Source organism: Sinohyriopsis cumingii, chromosome 6, assembly GCF_028554795.1.
Source record: "Sinohyriopsis cumingii isolate HCF-2022 chromosome 6, ASM2855479v2, whole genome shotgun sequence".
NCBI lineage: Eukaryota > Metazoa > Mollusca > Bivalvia > Unionida > Unionidae > Sinohyriopsis > Sinohyriopsis cumingii.
This window is the reverse complement of record NC_142966.1, coordinates 49,123,789-49,140,213: the sequence shown is the minus strand read 5'-3', so window position 1 is coordinate 49,140,213 and position 16,425 is coordinate 49,123,789. Positions and strand designations below refer to the sequence as shown.

Here is a 16,425-nt window from a genome sequence, read left to right as displayed (position 1 = left end):
TTCAAACACATGAATACAGATGTGAGAGAGATGAGTGATCTGTAAAGGAAAGCAATTCAGACCACTCAACCAACCAAAGGCCCTGATTATTTGTCAGAATAATAGTTGTTCAGAGCCACTGTTGCCTGTTTTAATATCTGACATGATATACAATTTCTTATGTCATTCTATCAATTTTACACTGGGTATGAAGTGTCAAAATGCTGAACAGAACTTAAAGATGATATCTTGCAAGCTGCAAGCAATCTGAACTCACTTGGAAAATTACTGACATCTTTACTGCACTACTCTAAGTTAAAAATTTGTCCCCAAGTAAGGGTTATTCAGGGATCGTCCTGGGCGTTGCCAGTGTCACAAATTGCAACTTTTTTCCCTTACTGGCGACAAAAATATCCCATCTGGCGATCTTTTTGGCGACATACTTTTTGGTTATTTAATTTGTACATACAATCATGGATTTGGACTGGATAAATTAAAAGGGAGAATGAAAGGAAGCCACAAACTTGACTAAGCAATGCATTGGAATCAATCTGTTACACAAACGATCCTTTATTCGTATTGATGACCCCATCTTTACAGTGCATTGTTACATCATAATCTGCTTATGCTGACATCTAAGCTGAGTACTGTATGCTGCGATAGTCAATCATGCTACCGCACTATACCTACAACTGACCGACTTCTGAAGACGCGAATAGAACAGATACAATTAATTGTATGGCTAATCCTTCTGTGTTTTTTTTTTTTTTTTTTTTAACATATACCAATACAATAGTTTTGCTGAACCTTTATAGAAAACTGATAACGTTTGAAGTACCCACTGTGTATAAATACAAAGCAAATGGAAAAAATCTCAATCACAATTATGTCTGTCACCAGTGCAGCATTTTACTCATTGATCTTTTCCTTTTGCCATCAATTCTGTGTTACGGATGCAGAGACTTAAACTCCGCAACAAGAAATAGCACCAAAAAAAAGTTTGCATAATTAATAATAATTATTTATTTCTCAAAATACAGGAGTGAAAGAATCCCTAAATTGGGTGTGAATTTATGCTTATATATACGGTCCAATATTGCCAGGTGTTGACCCGTGTAAGTTTCATTCGTGGGAATGGAGATCCTATTTTGCTTGTCGAGAAAATTTATACAGCATTCAGTGATCTTTCTTGGGATTTAGGAAGCAATTCACTACAAGCTTTGTGAAGCTAGCCATAAAGGGGTGAGGGGTGGGGTGGGGCTGCTGAGAGACTACTGGTGTCATCTGTCAGCACTGAAGACTGTGAACGTGGATTCAGTAAGATGAACCTCATAAAAACTGACATCAGAAATAAGCTCTGCATCTCATCTCGAGAGAATTTAATGAGAATCAGCATGTACAGATGTGAAAAATTAGACTTTGAAAGTGCATTCAACGAGTGGGCAGCCCTAAAATAGCGACAGATCTTCATGTAACACTTTGTAACATTTTGTTAATGCTTGTTGTAATTAAAGTATTAACTAACCCATCTTTTGTAATTTTCATTGCCTGTTACATTAACAGACTAAATTAACACTTGGAAAAATGTACACTACTTGTTTTGGCGACACTTTTTGAAAATTGGCGACAAAATATTGAGGTTGGCGATTTTTTTGGCGACAGCTTTTTAAAAGCCAGGACCATCCCTGGTTATTACATGGAAAAGAAAGAAAAACAGTTCTCTTTCAGTAATTATCCCCAAAGTAACTGCCATTACATGGAAAAGTGTGGTAAGTATTACCCTGTCACTAATTGTCCCCAAGTAACAGCCATTTACATGGAAAAGTATGGAAACAGTACCCTGTCACCGATTGTCCCAAGTAACTGCCATTACATGGAACAGTATAGAAAACAGTACCCTGTCAATGATTGTCCCCAAGTAACCGCTATTACATGGAAAAATATGGAAAACAGTACCATGTCACTGATCGCCCTCATGTAACTGCCATTATATGGAACAGTATGGAAAATAGTACCCTGTCACTAACTGTCCCCAAGTAAGCGTTATTACATGGAACAGTATAGAAAACTGTACCCTGTCAATGATTGTCCCCAAGTAACCGCTATTACATGGAAAAATATGGAAAACAGTACCATGTCACTGACTGCCCTCATGTAACTGCCATTATATGGAACAGTATGGAAAATAGTACCCTGTCACTAACTGTCCCCAAGTAAGCGTTATCACATGGAAAAGTATAAAAAACAGATCTCTGTCATTAATTGTCCCCAAGTAACCACCATTACATGGAAAAGAATGGAAATAGTACCCTGTCCTTAATTATCTCCATGTAAATGCCATTTACATTACATGGAAAGGTGTGGAAAATAGTAGCCTGTCACTAATTGTCCCCAAGTAACCACCATTACATGGAATAGTATAGAAAACAGTACCCTGTCACTGATTGTCCTCAAATAACTGCCATTCCATGGAAAAGTATGGAAAATAGTACCCTGTCACTAATAGTCCCCAAGTAAGGGTCATTACATGGAAAAGTATGAAAAACTGATTCCTGTCACTAATTGTCAATAAACAAAATTCACCCCCATGAACAGGTCATTACATGGAGACATGAAAAACAGTACCCTGTCACTAACTGTCCCCAAGTAATGGTAATTACAGTGAAATGTTTGAAAAACTGTACCCTGTCACTAACTGTCCACAAAAGTAAGGGCTATTACATGGAAATGTATGATAAACTGTACCCAGATACTAACTGTCCCCAATTAAGGAGCATTACAAAAGACTGCTGAGTATCCTAAATTGACAAAGTTCAGTGTTATAGATATCAGTGTGTGTGATGAATGAAACAGTCTACTCACTGGAACTTTCTTGTCTTCCTGAATCTTGTACTTCAGTAAGGCTTTTGGTCTACCAGTTACTTCCAAGAATACAAGACCAATATTGGCCAGCCAAAAGATACCAACAGTCACCACTAAAGTTCCTGTAAGTACAAATACGTTTTGAAACTAAGTTTGTACCAGTTAAGGCTGCTAGAAATTCTACTATTTTTTTTATTGAATTGTTTAAAATAAATTCATGAAAATCAGCAAATTTGTGATGTAAATTTTGTGCATTATACTAGTTAGCAATAAACCTATTGTACAACTATGTCATAATTAAATGAATAAATGTTCTATAAATGTAGTTTTCTTGATGTGATTTATACAAATATCCTGTAATACATATATTCTAAATACAGCTGTACTGATAATTACCTGTCAGGGACTGTGATACATACATTCTCAGCTGTATTGATAATATTATGTAATATATATATATATTCTAAATACAGTTGTCTTGATCATTTCCTGTAATCATATATACTAATTACAGCTGTATTGATGATTTTATGTAATACATATATTCTAAATGTATTGACAATTTCCTGTAAATTATGTATTCTAAATACAGCTGTATTAATAATTGAAAATACAGCTCTCTTGATAATTTCCTGTAATGCTTAAATTCTAAATACAGCTGTATTGATAATATTATGTAATATATATATATATTCTAAATACAGTTGTCTTGATCATTTCCTGTAATCATATATACTAATTACAGCTGTATTGATGATTTTATGTAATACATATATTCTAAATGTATTGACAATTTCCTGTAAATTATGTATTCTAAATACAGCTGTATTAATAATTGAAAATACAGCTCTCTTGATAATTTCCTGTAATGCTTAAATTCTAAATACAGCTGTATTGATAATATTCTGTGGAATGTTGGCAGTTCTGGTTTAGCATTTCAGTATCAGTCCAAACAAAACTGAGTGGTGGAAATTCATGTATATCCAACTCGATCAACTTCGTTATCAAGCATTTATGTCAACATAAGAAGCAAAATAAAAGATAATTATACAGTAATTGTTTTGATCTGTAAAACGTTTTTATTGGGATGTTGATACAGTATTCCCTCACTTTAAGGCTCTTCAAAGTAACATTTCCTATTATCAGGAAAGAATGGTCATGGATATATTTCATATAATCAAAGTAAAATTATTTATGTATCATGTAAAATTATATGTACAATACAGCTCATACAATTTTTCAATCCCAGCACTCAACAGTTGGTGACTTAAACCCTTCCACTTTCACTCCACTACAACACTATGTAGTGGGAGGATAAAAACCTATAAATCAACACCAAGTCTTAGCAGGCATTCTGATGGCAACTCCACTGTGGAGAGTTGGTCAACATTACTGACAGACATCTGAACAGCTAATGCATAAAGGTCACCCATGGAAAGACTGAGAAGAGTTACTTACAATCAGATACCATTTGAAGAATTATACATCTTTATTGCAATCATCTATTTAGATGGTAAAAAATAATTTTAAATGTCAGTATATTCAGTATATGTATATTTCAAAAAGGCTGTTGAATTTCTTTTGCAATAAGTTTACATATTTACTTTATTCAAAGAAATCTGAACATAATGACTTGACATTAGGGACACCTTCTCTTGAACAGCATCATTTTATCCAACTGTTACAAAGCAAAAAGTAATCCTCTGGGATATGGACAATTAAATTCCAAATGACAACCACATCTGTTTAAAAACCAAACCAAACAGAAAATACTTAATTTACAATGAAATGTGAACCATGTGTCTAGTCTTAAATAGTATAGTGAAGAGGGTGAACTTAGACATCTTTTAACTGCATGAGTACTGCAATTGACTGAACATTAAATTTATGGGGCTAGAATGTTCTTTCTGACTGGGACATTCTTTTTTCTTTCATTACATGTTAAATTTGTTTCAAGTGAAATAAGGAATGGAATAATGTCCTTTTTATACTACCAGTCAGAATAAGGCAATCATTTCAAGCATTTACCCTCCCCATTAAAAAAAAATGGCTTCCCTATAATAAAGACTTGACTTTAGCAGATGTTCTACAGAAATCAAGGCAGTGACCATTGTCAACACTGCTAACAATTTTGACAACTGTTAGCATCAAAAGATGATGTCAGCTCATAAAGGGTATGTTCTATCACACAAAGCCATCTGAACTGGCACATTGTAGGTAATAGCTCCAGTCCCTCCATTAACAAGTTTCATAATTAATCTGAACTTAATTGCTGAAGTGAATAGCATTGTGGAAAATTTTAAAATCTCAAATTTTTAGAAATTTTAATTTCCTCAAAGTAATGTCATTCTGCATGTATGTATTGTCTTCACATCATGCTATTATTTGCTCATTTTTGTAAGGGGAAAAGATGTTTAAAAATTTTCATTATCATATAAAAACAAATGGTAAACCATATGGAAATGACATGTTGAGGTTTGAACTATGAGTTTCTTGTAATATCTCAGTATCAAAAAGCAGGCAAAATGCTCTCAAAAGAGACTCTGATGTAGATAAACCAGTACCTCTCTCTCACATGATTGCTGGGTCGTAAACAGCAAACCATGCCTATTTTATCAAGACCACATCCACTTTGTGGTTGTCATCAGTCCACAGAAAGTGTGGTGTGCAGAGCTATTCTCCACAGGATGCACAGAAAGATGGTGGAGGTTTTTTCTACATTTTTTCCACTCTCTCTCTCTCCACTCCCACTACTGCGAAGTGTGAGAAATTGAAAAATCACATCAGTTGTGCTGTATCATATAAAACTGTATGCATCATACTTCATTATAAGGCTCTAAACTCATGAATAGTATTATAATGAGGGAATGCTGTATATGTCATGTTTCTATAACAAACTGAGTTTTTTAACACCTGCCCTTTTTCTGAATTTTACATATGTGCAAACAGCATGGGTTAAATGATTTTTTAAAATACAAATTATGATTTATAAAAAATATAAATTTGTCTTGCAAAAAATATGAATTTGAAAATATTACTAAAATGCAGATAGGCAAGTTAGTATTGAAATAAAAGTGATTTAAAACTCACAAATAATTCTGACCACATGTACAGGATGACATCATACAAACAATTCTGTTTACGTACCAATCAAAATACTATTTAGATGCCATATGATGTAACACATGAGTCATGTGATGAAAAATAGAGACATTTTTATATGAGTGTTCTACCCTGGAAAACATGGTCAGACAAACAGGAATGTAGATATAAATTCTGTGACATACTGGTACAACAAGGCTTCCAAAAAGGGTCTGTCTAAAAATTGTCTTCATTAAAACTGGTTGACAGAGCAAACAAAAGCTTGCATCTGATCAGGGACAATTCTTAATTCCAATTTAGTTTCATGAACTAATGGATCAACAGAATCATGTCTCACATACAAAGACAGTGTTTGATTCTGAATTCTAATTTTGTTTCAGAAACTAAGGGTTCAACAAAGCCATGTCTCATATTCACAGACAATGTTATTTATATATTGTTAAACAAAGACCTTGGTTTTACTATATACAAGATTTTCTAATCTGGAAAGCTACCATTAGAACAGAGTTACATAGATTGGTTATTCTTCTCCAGTCAAGAAGAGTTGTGAGACATACATCATGTGATCTTAAAGCAGCCAATCAAAATTTCATTCTGAGTGGAAATGAATAAGAAATGGAAAGTGTCCACACAGAATGTCCAATATAAAATTTTGGACCAAACTTTTCCTCCATTTAAATTTTATATCTGGTTTTAAATGAAGTGGTAAAGAAAAGTCAATTAATCCAGTTTACCTGTAACATTCCAGAGTACATGTGCTTCCAAAGGTATGCAATACTTAAACAAGACAAAAAATTAATGTCTTCCATACCCACTACTGCAGTGATCAAGTCATCTTCCCCAAAGACATTAACATGGATGTCTTGCCAACATTTCTGCCAGAAGTTCCCAGAGGCACCCCAAAATTTCTGAATATGCCTGAAAATGGAACAAATATATGACAATATTTAAGTCCCAAATGTTTCTCCTGAACAAAGTATAACAAGAGCTTAACATTAATAATAATGACACTAATAGTATATCAACTTAACATTAAAAGTATAATAAGGATTTAACCTCATAGTATAATAGACTTGACATCAAATTATAATAAGGACTTAACCTCATAGTATAATAGACTTGACATCAAATTATAATAAGGACTTAACCTCATAGTATAATAGACTTGACATCAAATTATAATAAGGACTTAAAATAGCATAACAACTTAATATAAAAGAACTAGACATCAAATTATAATAAGGACTTGAACTAAAATTATAATAAGGACTTCACCTCATAGTATAACAACTTAACATCACAAGTATAATAATGACTTGACAAAGTATAATAATTACATATAAGTACTTAGTCATAGAAGTTGGAGGTTAAATCATTTTAAAATACATAAAACATTCTTATTATTAATCAAAGTGTATGAAAAGTATCCAAAGCATATGAACCTGTGTTCTGAGATCAAACTACCTGTCAACAAAAAATTGTCTCTCAGTGATGGTGGTCTTAGTGTACCAAAGCCATTTCCATGTCTTGTCATTGATGCTTTTTGTTATATGTTCTTCTCTCCATGCCCTTTCACTGAATCATTACTCTGTATTCTGATCCAGAGTTTGTAAACTGAAACCAGCTACATTTATTGTGTTCTCCCCTGTCCTCAGTGGTGAAATTCACCCTATTGATCATAATTCTGGGGTATTAAACTGAAACCAGATACATGTTTGTTACATGTCCTTTATCTACTCTTGAACAGGAACCTCTCCAGCTAGACCATGATCCATACATTGAAATCTAAAATCAGCTGCATACATTATGCAGTAATTCCCTGGCCCAGATCCTGCACCTCTACCCTCTGGACCATGTACCAGCTGTTGGAAGGCAAGTTTTTATGTAAATTATGTTTGTCTAAGAATACTCACCCAATTACATTACATCAGCAATATTAGCCTGCTAACTTGCAAATCCAGCCATACTAAAAGACAAAAAAATATTCCTTTTCTATTTCAATAGACAAAGAGCAATAACTCTTGCCCATTACCTCCCTTATCACCGCCATGTGTAACTAGTTTTAGCTGAGCAAGATACTAATGAGGATGCTCGCATGGTAGGGTGGTTGGAAGGGTTTTAAGTATTGTGATTGGGTAAGTATTCTCAGAATATGTTCCCCAATCACATTACATTAGGAGAATAAGTAATACCTTCTAAGGAAGAATAGCTGGATTCCACTTTTTTTATTCTGGAACTGAAGAAACAAAGGTGTGTAGCTTGTGATTTCACCATGTTGCAAAGAGGTCGATCATTGGATGCCTCCACAGTGCACAATCTGAGTGATGACTGACTGATGGAGAGACCATTCCTTGTGAAAGATCCGACTTCTGTGTAGACGGTAGACAAAGACAATGAGCATGCTGGGAATGTGCCTGATTTGTATGTTGATATGAAGACTGTTGAACAACACAGAAATTGCCAAATTAGAACACACAAGTTGAATGATTTGGTACCTCCCTATCTGAGAAGATAAATCACCAGCAAAGAGTTGTCAGATAAAATGAGGACCACTTTTGCCACAGAGTTGATCTTTTCAGGTTGATCTTTTCAGAAGTGAAAGGCATTGAAAACAGCCTTCATTTCGAGGATGTTGATGTGTAGAAACTGTTCCCTTGGCTCCCATGTGTTGCTGACAGTAATGAAAGTTGGCAACTGGTGGCAACTCTTACAACTGAGCAAGTGAAAAAAGTAAAAGTCACGCTAATGTGAAATGACCTTGCTGAGGTCAATAATGGCGTGATATGTTCTTAAAAGGATAAAGTCCCTAAAGGTTGTAAAATCACTCAGATTTGTCAGAAATTGTAAAAAGAATACATACAACCTGCAGCAAAATGATTAATCCACACAATAAATCCAAAAGGAATGTTGGATGAGTCAATCAGAACACAAAAATGGTTTGGATTGTTGGAGGATAAAATGGACAATGTTAACCAGTACAGCAATGAAACTAAAAACCAGCCACACCTGGTGGTGCCAAGGGGAGGTAATGGCCAAGAGTTGTTGCCATTTGTCTATTTAAATAGACAGAAAAGGACAATTTGTGTCTTTTAGTAGTAGTGGATTCGCAATGCAAGGCAGCATGCTAATATTCCTAAAGTAATATGAATGGGGAATGTATTCGAAGGAAAAACTTAAATCAGCTTAATGTATTATGTGTCTTCACCCTGCCCCTGAAACTCCACATCAGGACCATGATCTAGGGTTGTAAACTGAAACCATCTATGTGTATGATGTTTCCTCACCCACCACTGATGATGAACCTCACCTTTGGACCATGATCCTGACATAGTAAACTGGAATCAACTACATGTATTGTGTGTCCTCCCACTAAGAATGCATGTATGAAGTTTGTGGCATAATTAAAAAGCACTGGAAAGTTGCTAAAGCATTAAAAGTTGGTCACAAATTCTGTGATGGCATGCTCATTCCTGTAGTGGACAAAAGATATTCATTTGACATATCCCCAGTCACCAAATGAGTTAAGCAAAGCTGTGTGTTGGCCTAAACTATCTTTAGCATGATGTTCTCAAACATGCTTACTAATGCATTCCATGACAACGACACCAGGATTCATATCAGATACTGGACTGACAGCAAGCTGTTCAATCTGAGGAGACTACAGGCGAAGGTAAGTTTACAGGAAGTAACTGTTCGTGATCTCTTATTTGCTGATGACTGTTCACTGGTTGTCAAATCTGAATCTGACATGCAAAGAGTATGGATCATTCCTCTTCAGCTTACTACAATTTCAGTCTCATAATGGTAATCATATAAAGAAAATAGGTCATCACCAACCAGAACCATGAAAGCCTTATGTAAGGCCTATCAACACAGTAAATGGTCAAACCATTCTGGCAGTTGACAAGTTCCCCATACTCATCAGCACAGTCACTTGCAGTCCATTTTGATTATGAACCCAATGCCATGCTTGGCCTTTGGTAGATTATGCACAAATTTGTGGGAGTGCGGAGGCATCAGATTATAAACAAAACTGAGGATCTAAAAAGCCAGTGTGTTGTCTATCCTGCTGTATGTATGAGAAACCTTGACAGTTAACATGCACCATGCCAAGAAGCTGAACTTTTTTTGCATCGGCTGCCTGATAAGACATATGAGGATAGGATGGCAGGAATAGATTCCAAACACTGAGGTATCAGGCACCTGTATAAAAAGGAACATGTTCTAAGCTGACAACAAGTAAACAAATTAGGCATAGGTTATTTATTACTGATGCATGTCAAATGCTAAGCGATGTTGAACTTTGGCACTTCTTATGGGTAAAAGTGCACTTAGATTTATTCTAAAGATTTGGAATCTGGATATACATTACAGTAATGTAAAGTTTTACTCCATCCAGCCCATTTTTATCCAGTCAGGATGAGTGGCTCCATGAGCTTTGCCATATCTCTTGCCCATGCTTTCAGACATTGTTTGTTTGCTTTCTTTTAATAGTTTTTTTTATATCTCATTATATGCTATGGAGAAGTGTATGTTGGACTTGACCTGGTTTGAAATCAAGTTCATTTTCTACTTGACCTGATTTATTTATATTTTTAATTCTGGAAACAACTAATACATAAAATAAATAGTTTCTTATGAGTAAGGATAACTATTAGGATTATGATTTTGGCTTGAGTCAAGTACATTGTGCTGACCACATTTTATATTCTAAGATTTTATTTTGTAAATATTAGGAACCTTCAAGAATGTTATTTTCATTAAGTAATATTTTTATTAAAAAAAGGCTAATTGTTACCTGAGGTCAAGTAGAAGGCTTATACAGTCTTGTTTTCCCAGAAAATAATCAATTGTGCTATAAAATCTTGAGGCAGAATCATTGTTGTATCCAGTATTTCATTTAGGATGGAATTTTATTTATTCAAATTATTTATTCACTGGAAATATACAGTACTCATCAAAAATAACATAGCTGGAAACAGAAACTTGAATTTGAAGTGAAATTTCAAATAAGGATATATTCTTGGACTGCATATTGTGAATTAAAAAAAGACTGTTGGTACATCACCATTGCATGGGCCTTCACAGGCACATCAACACTTTCAGCATTGAAATTAATATGGATTTCCACTAAAATTTTATTCAGAACTTTAATCATTAGGACTTATATCTGTAATTCTAGGAATACTCTGGATTTAATTTGTAATACTGTAAGTTTCTTTTTTTATATTTTCACGTTGTATTCTAGGGAAATAAACTGTTTGTTGAAGTTTACAAAACTTGTTGTTGTTGTTGTTATAGGGTTTAATGCCATTTTTCACCACAAGATAGGTTATACATGGCGGCCAGTAATAATGGTGGAGGAAGAACCCAGGAAAACCCCGGAAAGAACCACCAACCCATGAGAACCTACCTGCAAGCTTTCTTGCACATCCACATTGGCCGAGCCTGAGACTCGAATACAAAGCTTGCTGCTTCTCACTTTTTCTATTACTTGTTTTAAGACCACAGAGTTGTAATTATGCGGATTATTTTCCTTCAACTTAACCAGATCATTCAACTTCATTAGTAAAGTAGAAGATATCAATTTCATACCAGTGAATAGAGTTCCTTGCACAAACAAATATAAGCAGAGCTGTTCCAATGACAAAAAGTCCTTTCTTGATGGAATCCACAAGCTGGATTGCTCTCCTTCTGGCTGGAGATGGGGGTGCCATCACTGTCTCCACCTCATCAGAATCCATCCTTGGTATGGTCCTATTTAAATACAAAACACAAAATGCTAGTATTGAATACAGTTGTAACATGAAAAATTATATTTTCTCTTCACTGAAAACAAGGCTTTTTAATGTGATTCATCTACACATAATAAGCATGTATGCTTGAATAAGTTGGTGCTTGTGTATTGGTGTATCTGTTGGTAGTGGTACTTGGTAGAAAATTACAATGCAATGGATTTCAGCTGCATAGGCCAACTGATTTAGCTCCCACTTATTGTTACAAATTCTGACTGACAATGTTCTTAGCCACTAACCAGTAACCAGCAGTCATACAGTGTGGGCCAGTAGCCAATCAAATCTTCCCATAACCCAGAGCTCAAAAGAAAATTTTTCAGACATAGGAACTGGGCACACATTATATGACTGCTAGTTGTATGCTAGCAAAGAAGAACAATGACAGTCACATTCATAACAGTAAGTTGGGGGGACTGGGGTGGGGACGATTGGCTTAAGTGAGCATAAAACAAATATGAACATTTCCTTAAATTATGTTTTATTTGCAGTTATATTATTAATATGATACAATAGAAATGTTTAAATGGAACTGTGACCCACAGACCCCTTACCTACCTGTTTATGATCCCCCAACACAATTATATTTCTGAATCTGTCAACTGCAAGTGGGAAATGAGACCATCAGACAATTCAACTGAAATCTAATAATTTGTAATAACAATAAAATAAATCAACAAACCAATGAATAAGAAATGAAAATAACATCTGGGATAACATGTACTTAATCCAACAAGCTGAGACAACTGAAATTCAATGTTGGAAAAGTGAAATTTGACATCTGTAAAAACTATGGCTTTAACAAAGAAAACAAGAACAAAAATTCTCCCTGCTTCATCATCACTGGGATAGAAAGTCAGAATTGGAACTGTCACCCCTAGATGTATGAATATGAGTCCCCGGGGGGTCTGCAGCTTTACTGGGTGAAAAGAATTCATCACAATCAGCAAAAAGGAAGTGTCAATAATTTCAATAATTTGTTATCTTTTATTAAATTTAAAACATTTTTAATAAAATCCTATACACTAAATTTGGTAACAAAATATATTTTTATCCGAGTCAAAATGTTCACAAGTGCATGATACAAATATTTGACTTTGCCTTTCACCTTGAAATTAATGTAATAGACAAATGTCATAAGAAATCTTTTCTGGAATAAATATTGTTACCAGCTACCGCCATTTACAGGTTATGAAACAAAATAATAGGTACCTTTCTGAGGCAAAATAAGTCCTTGACTCCTAAGCCTTTGACCTTTTCATAATGCCTTCATCAGAGAAATTACATCTAAAGTCACAAGATCATCTAAATGTTGATCATGTGACAAAATCCTTTTGTACAATGGTGGGAGCTCAAATCCAGAATCATGGTTCAATACTGGCTCCCCTTATAAAATTTCAATAGCTTCCCTTATTTTTCTCCTTAGGGTATATTATTCTCGCTACTGAGCACTCTGATGTTATCCCATGGGAAATTATGCCCTGATTCTTTGCAATATTCATCAACTGCTGCCAGAGATTCTCTGCTGGTGTGTAAGTGTTACTTAACTATTGTTTTTAGGCTTCAAGCAGTTCCCCCATGCAGTATTTCCACAATTATGACACAGAAGTTTATATTTGATTGAGAACTTCTTATTCCAAGCGTGGTCTTTGGATGTGACAAGATTGAGCAGATAGTGTCATAGGGTGTGTGGATAATATTACCTCCATGCTTTCATAAGATTTTTAAAGTCTTTCGGAGATTCCATTGAAACAGTATGGTAAAAGGACATTTACACATCTTTCTCCTTTTCCTTCAGCTGTTTTTTTTTTTACTTCTGTTCTTTTTCAGGAAACACAAACCAGTCTTTGAAACCGTCAGCACTTAAAGATTTCTTAATATGACTGACCTCCATCACATGGTCTTCCTCAGTACTAACAATGTTGTTCACCCAATGCAACATAGTTCTCACCACCGATCTCTTATGTTCAAGATGGTGGATGGAGCTGAAGTTCAGATATTGGTCTGTGTACATATTGTTCTGTGTAGGTAGGTTTAGTTTCTATTGTAACCATTGGCAACCCCAAAAAACAAAAATATCAGGGGAGGTGACTTACATTGTAAGACTTTCCATGCATCTGTTTTGCTAACAGGTACTATCAATATATATAATGGTGTCAGGCATTTCAGCACACTTAAGGTCTATGTCATCAATAATGAAGCAAACTGCATACCGAATTTCACTGATTGATGAAAATAAGATACTGCAATGCTTACCATTTGAAATGAGGCATTTGTCACCAGAATATTCTATTCAAAATAATATTAATTTTGGATATACTGGATGCCACCCGTGTTTTCTTCATTCGTGATATGTCAGCCTATTCTGCGTATAGCTTTGAAAAGATGTAATGTTTATCCATCGAGCTATGGAAATGAAATACATTACTTTGGACTATTTCTGCCACCATTTCAGTCGAATACTTAGGTCAGGTTTATAGCTGGTTTTACAAAATTTAATGTAACAATGCCAGTAAATGTTAAGAAATGTTAAGCAAACTAAACAGATCATCTAAAATATTTAGTAAAGTTCAATACTTTATCCAAATAGGATGTAATAAGTTTACAATGTCTCATTTAAGGGAAAAAAATACGAAAAGAATTTAGAAACAGACTATATGCCAGTGAATTTCTTGAGAATCCTGTTCAAGCGGCAAGCTGACCTTTTGGATAGCAGACGATTTTGTATGTGTGGGACAACTACTTGCAAAATTGCAAACTTGGATTAAAATGCAGTATTGTTTTAAGGTATACATTTCTGTCTTTCATATAATTTATTTATTTGTATGATTCTAAAAGATACATAGTAAATAGGATTTCCTAGGTTACAAGTTTAAGAAGGTCATGGAGTGAGTCTTCATGTTGACATTAAGAAATCACATTTTCATATGCATTTAGGGTAGAAATGTGAGATATTTTTGTACACTTTATGAATATCACTTACTTAATCAAAGGACGATCATTCTTTCTTGATACAAATTGGTTTTTTGAACAAAAACAACACATGAACCAATGTTAACAAGAATGTCATATCGATACAGAGTAAATAGGATTTTCTGGGTTACAAGTTTAAGACGGTCATGGAGTGAGTCTTCATGTTGACATTTAGAAATCACATTTTCATATGCATTTAGGGTTGAATGTGGGATATTTTTGTACACTTTATGAATATCACTTACTTAATCAGAAGACGATTGTTCTTTCTTGATACAAATTGGATATTCGAACAAAAACAACACATGATCCAATGTTAACAAGAATGTTGTATCATTGTGGAGAATTACCTGAAGTATGATCGTTCTTTCTTGATGCAAAATGGATTTTTGACAAAAAAATAACACGTGATCCAATGTTTACAGAAATGATGTATCCTTGCACAGAATTACCCAACGTGCGGTATTGACTAACATGGTGGTGTATATATATATATATATATATATATATATATATATATATATATATATATATACACACACACACACACACACTTGCTTATAAGTAGAGCACAGCTGTAAACTACATAGATCCAAATCTGCCAACACATACAGTGGAGTGCTGGATGGCTAACTTAAAGGCATACCACCTGGGCTTATAATTAAACATTTTATAGTATTCACAGCATTATATTTTTCTGTAATATTTTCAACCAGCAATTTCAGAATTGTAACTAGTCGAAGTGGACAGCAAAATAGCCTTAGCTTGCTAGTGTCAACTTCTAGCCGATAGCTCACTCATTAATATTTGGAAAATAATTTTACCCGATAAAAAAAAAATTAAATACAAAACAACCTCCGATTCGAAATCCTAAAGGGTATTTGTACAGGAGTGGTTTGCACACCTGGTCATGCTTCGTACAAATTCAGCAGGCTTTTGTCTGGATCTTTTATTACAGAAGGGGAAGAAGAAAAAATAAAATCGTTAGCGACATTCTACGCAACGTTACGAAATTTGACCTTGCTAGAGTGGTAGACATTGGAGTCGAAGTGGACAGCAAAATAGCCTTAGCTTGCGCAAAAATACGAATAGATACATACCTTTACAACTAATCATATAGTTCTGTCAGACGACTTCATTATGTAAATCTACGCAGCGTTACCAAATTTAACATTACTGTACTCCTTAGCCATAGAAGTGGTGAGCATCAGCGTCGCGATGGACAACAAATCGTTTGTGCAAAATACACGTCTTTACAACAAACGATACAGAAAATCATATCGAAACTGATACATATATATCTACTCAGAAGGTCCTATATAAAAGTAACATCATGAGGAAAGTTACCCTTAATAAGCAGAAAGTTACCGTTAATAAGCAGAACTTCCTTCGAGTCCCTTGCGCAACGATGTCGAGGCTCAGAAATAATCATATGATATAGCCTAGGGGGCGCTCCATAAATATTATGTACTTACGACACAATGATAGGTGTAAGGTGAAGTTCACGGTGAGGACAATGTTGTCATACTTCTATACTACTTTCTTGTACTGGGGGTTTAAATTTCTTTAAATGCTGTAGTTATGGAAATCGCTCATAATCTAAAGAAACATCGCATTCCTTTAAAAATGATCCTGATACAACGGGGAAAACGAATTTTGCCATAGTAGGCAATACCAGGTTCCGAAAGTGCAATGAATGAATTATGCAATATACCTA

The 16,425-nt window shown here is 34.6% G+C and overlaps 1 protein-coding gene across 4 annotated transcripts in view; it reads right to left on the bottom strand.

Moving 5' to 3' along the window:
- LOC149796895 (fatty acid hydroxylase domain-containing protein 2-like) overlaps positions 1-16,139 on the bottom strand; it is a 34,477-nt gene extending 18,338 nt beyond the window's left edge. The window contains exons 1-5 of one of the 4 annotated variants that reach the window (XM_089961548.1): positions 16,077-16,113; positions 12,294-12,337; positions 11,539-11,700; positions 6,755-6,861; positions 2,842-2,963 (exon numbers count right to left, since the gene is read on the bottom strand). In XM_089961548.1, the coding sequence (XP_089817674.1) occupies positions 2,842-2,963; positions 6,755-6,861; positions 11,539-11,687 (378 nt within the window). In that variant the 5' untranslated portion in view covers positions 11,688-11,700; positions 12,294-12,337; positions 16,077-16,113. Of the gene's footprint in view, positions 1-2,841; positions 2,964-6,754; positions 6,862-11,538; positions 11,701-12,293; positions 12,338-15,808; positions 16,016-16,055 lie in introns of those variants that run through there. The other 3 variants (XM_089961546.1, XM_089961547.1, XM_089961549.1) reach the window with 3 other exon arrangements.
- Positions 16,140-16,425: the final 286 nt, after the last annotated feature.